The sequence below is a fragment of the Petaurus breviceps genome, unplaced genomic scaffold (assembly GCF_028583685.1).
Source record: "Petaurus breviceps papuanus isolate PSGF00001 unplaced genomic scaffold, PetGlider_PUasm1.0 90535, whole genome shotgun sequence".
Classification (NCBI taxonomy): Eukaryota; Metazoa; Chordata; class Mammalia; order Diprotodontia; family Petauridae; genus Petaurus; species Petaurus breviceps.
Window position 1 is genome coordinate 2,013,901 of NW_027187270.1, and position 4,414 is coordinate 2,018,314.

General features: G+C 47.8%; 1 protein-coding gene across 1 annotated transcript in view; it reads left to right on the plus strand.

The window, feature by feature from the left end:
* Positions 1-245: 245 nt before the first annotated feature.
* The window catches only part of FATE1 (fetal and adult testis expressed 1), a 21,564-nt gene continuing 17,395 nt past the window's right edge, over positions 246-4,414 (plus strand). Inside the window, 3 exon segments of the mRNA XM_069063010.1 lie at positions 246-339; positions 341-462; positions 2,577-2,719. Of these exon segments, the coding sequence (XP_068919111.1) occupies positions 266-339; positions 341-462; positions 2,577-2,719 (339 nt within the window). The 5' untranslated portion in view covers positions 246-265.

Consider the following 4,414-nt stretch of genomic DNA (forward strand, 5'->3'; position numbering starts at 1 on the left):
CAGCCTTCTCAGTTGAGCTTGGGACGGGACTACATAGACAAGGGAACAGCTTGACTAAATCAGTTTCCTGTTCCAGGCTGAGGTGGTTTCCTGTTACCTCCTTTTCCTGGGGTGATTTGGGGGAGACCCTAGGGTGCTTCAATCCCATTCCAGCAGCTCAGAGCTCAAAAAGGTTTCCTGACTCTTCTTCCCTTGCCCCAATCTTCACATGATGTACGAAAGTGATGGTAAAGGTTTCCTTATATCCTCCCTCTTCTCAGAAGATATGTTCACTTCAGCCTGGTCTGTGGTCCCACCTCTGCTCTGTGGAGATCTGAATTTCACAGGAGCTGTCAATCAGTGTGCAAGTCCCTAGCCTTTTGAAGGTGGCCAGAGGGCTCAGTAGTGAAGAGGCCAGGGAGATGTCTGACAATATGCCTCAGTCTTTCTACATGAATACTTTAGATCGCATCCTGTTAGGAGGTAAGAGTACATGTGTGTGTGTCTGTGTAACTTCAGCTCCCTTCACTGTGGCCTGGGCGGGGGGATCATGAGGAATGCTGGCTCATGGCTCTCAGATCTCCCCACAGGCCTTGAGCCCAGGGGCTAGAAAAGGCTTCTGTTCTCCTGCCGGTTCTGCCAAAGCACAGGTGCCCAATTCTGAGCTGCTAAGATTCCTGGACCGGTGCCTACCATTTCAGTGTCTCAGTCAGGAGCCTGAAGGCCCAGGCAGCAGATGAGAGGGAGCTTGAGGCAGGCTCAGGAAACAGCAGCCCTTTGAGTGAGCACTGCTCCAGCAATGTGCCTTATGGCCCCTAGGTGGCAGTGTTGCCTAACAGTGCCCTCCTCGTGCCTCTGTTCTATACGAAAGTGATGGTAACCCCCCCCACCCACCTTGGAGCTACATGGGGGCCAGGGAAGGTGCTGGTTAAAGCAGGCCTGCTAGCTCATTCCACAGCATGAAGTACCAGGGATGCCCCTGGGTGCTGGAGTGGCTCCCCATGTCATCACTGGCCATTGCAGCCTGCGGCATCTGCTGGGCAGCTGGAATGAGCCAACAAAGTGGCTGTGGCTGGGTGTCATGGCCTCTTTCCAGGGCTCGAGCAGCCTATTCCATTAAAAACTCACTTGGGTGAATGTAGAGGAAAATGATCTCTGGCTGAGAGAATCAGGGAAGTCATGATGTGAGCAAGAGCACTAGGCCTGGGCCTTGGTCAATGGCTTGGGACTGGGCAGGAGGCAGGGATGGAGATAGTGTTGCTGGCTTTCCTGGGCAGCCATTTTGTGGAGCTGGCAGCTGCTGTCTCTCCCAGCCACCAGGCCCAGATAGCCTAATAATGTTAAGCGTTATCAGTAGCTGACATCTAGACAGTGCTTTGTGGTTATAAAGCACGTTTCAATTTCTCTTACTTGATCTTATGATAATTCTAGCAGATCAGCTGGTAGATTTTTTTTAAGAAACTGTGGTTTTGTAGGTGCTGGGAACTCCTGGAATGTTAACTCCATCCCCTAATGCAGAATAGCTCTTGCCTATCACTTAATCTGAGAAAGTTGCCTGAGATACTTAGTAGTTAAATGACTTCCCCAGGGTCACTTAGCTATAAGTATAAGAACCCTGATTTAGCTGGACAGCTGGCATATACACCAGGAACAGGATTTCCAGTCTAGTTCTTTCTTACTCCAAGGCCTCCTCTCTTTCAGCCCCACTAGTCTTACATGTCTACAGGTAAGTGATGGACACAGTATTATCTTAATTTTTCAAAAACAAAACAAAACAAAACAAAACAAAAATAGTAGTGAACGCTGAGAGAAGTAAATTCATTTGTCCAAGGTCACATGGCTAGTAGGTTCCAGAGCCCCGATTGAAACCCAAGTGTTCTTGGTCCAAATCCTGTTGCCCCAGGCAGCGTATCCTGCCCTTTTATGTTGGCATGTCAGATTTCCATTTCAAAGGGGTCATATTTCTCTGGGCCTCTCCCTATTTTGAGTACTTACTGGGTATCAAGTTCTGTGCTAGGTGGGGAGGAGCCAAATAGAGCAAGAGAGCCCCTGTTCTCAAGGATCCCATTCTCTAACTTGGGAAGACAACACATAAAATGTTAGGGTACACAGAAAGGCCTGTAAGGCTTCAGGGTTCCAGGGAGGGGCAGATGGCATGACCCAGGAAGGGATCCTTAGGTAAAGTTGGTAGGTGAGATGGCCACAGGGGTTTGTAGGCATTAGAGACAGGGAAGGTGATAAGGTCTGGTGAGCTAAAAGTAATAGACTTGGTGACTCGCATCTTACCCAAGCCATGTAAGCAGTGCGATAGGCCCAGAAGTGTTCTGAGTGGCCCTGGCCAGGGCCAGGGTCGATTGCAAAGTAGCTCCTAGATCTGGGGGAAAAGAACCCAACTAGGATTCTGGGGTTCCGTTGAGAGTGGGAGATGAGCCTAGGCACAGGCAGAAGAAAACCAACAGATTGGTTTTGTGCCAGGTACTGGCAAGACGTAGTGAGCAGCACTGCCGCTCTTGGGGTTTCAGTTGGGACCCCCTGATGCCTTTTGAGACCAGGGCCCAAACAGCTACATGAATGAATGAAACCTCTCTTCTCCCTAGATCAGAGTGATAGAGCAAGATCCCTTTGGATTAACCAGCTACGATGGAATTCAGCCTCCATATCCAGTATCCTGGGTCCTGCTTCCTACATGGCCATTAACAACCCTTTCTCAATGATCTATAGTGGGATCAGACCAAGACTGGTAATGTTTCCATTCTACAAACACTTCTTGTATGTCCAATATGTGAAAAGCATTGCTAGGTGCTGGGACTATCACACACACACACACACACACACACACACACATATACACGACTTCCATTCTACTGAAGCCTTAGCTATTTCCTGGGTTCTGGAAGCCATAGAGGCTCCAAGTACAATAATGCCATAATTATTTCTAACATCTGGGACTAGCTACCTGTGGGATTAGGTGGGGCCTTTTCTCCCTGTGGCACTGGACAGCCTGTAGGCTTCTATAAGGGAAACCCACTGAACCAATTAGTGCCTTGTTGGCCCTGGATAGATACTAGATATACCTCTGATAGTCCAGTGAGAAGAAGGCCTTGGCACTGGGGCCAAGGCACCAGTCTGTGGTTCATAAGCTCATTGATTTAGAGTTCAGAGGGATTGTAGAGTTCATTCTAGAAAGGGGTGATTGGGAACAGGGCTCCCGTGGGATGGAAGTCAACATTATGGCCTGTCATTTCTGAAATGATATCATTCTGTCTCAGTGACCCATACAAAAAGGCCCCGGTATTAAAGTAAATGGCAATTTAGAAAGTAGAGGAAGGACTGGAGGAAATTCAAGAGGAGGGTACCCTAGGAACAAATGTCCCCATGGTAACTGGAACAGATCAAGTCCTGAGTGATTGTTTGTGTAGCACCATTATTTCAGACCATGCTCTGGTCAGTGCCCGACTGTGAACCTGTACCCAAAAAGGCCTACTGACATCAACCTGTCTCCTCCCTCAGGGTCTTTATGAGCCAAAATTGACTTAAGAAACCCTGGGTTTCTTATTGATGAATTCTGCCCTATGTTGTTCTTCATCTAAATCTGTTGTGCTCTTTGACCCATGGCCCCTTGGAGTGCTCTGCCAAATGGGTGTCTCCACCAAGCATATTGTTGAGCAGAGATGTAGATATGAAGTGGGGAAGGGGTCACTTTGGGGTTGGTCCCTTGCACAGATTTCTAGGTATAGTTCATTTGTGACTGATAGAGAGCCTGCATTTTTGTCCGAATCCGTTGTACCATTGTCTGAATCTATTTTGTCCGAATACCATTGTACCTTTCATTCCCTTAAGAAAGAGTTTAAGGGTGGCTAGGTGGTGCAGTGAGTAAGAGCACCGGCCCCAGAGTTGGGAGACCCGGAATCAGTTCCGGCCTTAGATACTTAACACCCACACAAAATAACTGGCTGTATAACCTTGAGCAAGTTACTTAACCCCAATTGCTTAAAAAAAAAGAAAGAATTTATTCCGGGACCCTCTACTAGGTACTAGGGAATTAAAAAGATGAGTCAGAGATAATGCCCACCCTCATGGACTCTAAGCTATTCAAGCATCTTGGGCAGATTACTTGGGAGCCAGTGCTGGCTGCTTCAGAAGCTAGTTGGGAGAAAATAGTAGAGCAAGTCTGAAGGAGGCTAGAAAATATGGGAGAACTTGCTAGGGAAACAGTGGCTAGAGTGCTGGGCCTGGAGTCAGAGTTCAAATCTGGCCTCAGACACTTTCTAGCTTTGTCACCCTGGGCAAGACACTTTACCATTGTTCGATTCAGTTTCTCCATCTGTAAAATGGGGATAATAACAGCACGTCCCTCCCAGGATTGTTGTGAAAGTTCAATGAGAATAATTGTAACGCTCTGTACTGCAGTGTTTGGCATATAGTAAGTACTATA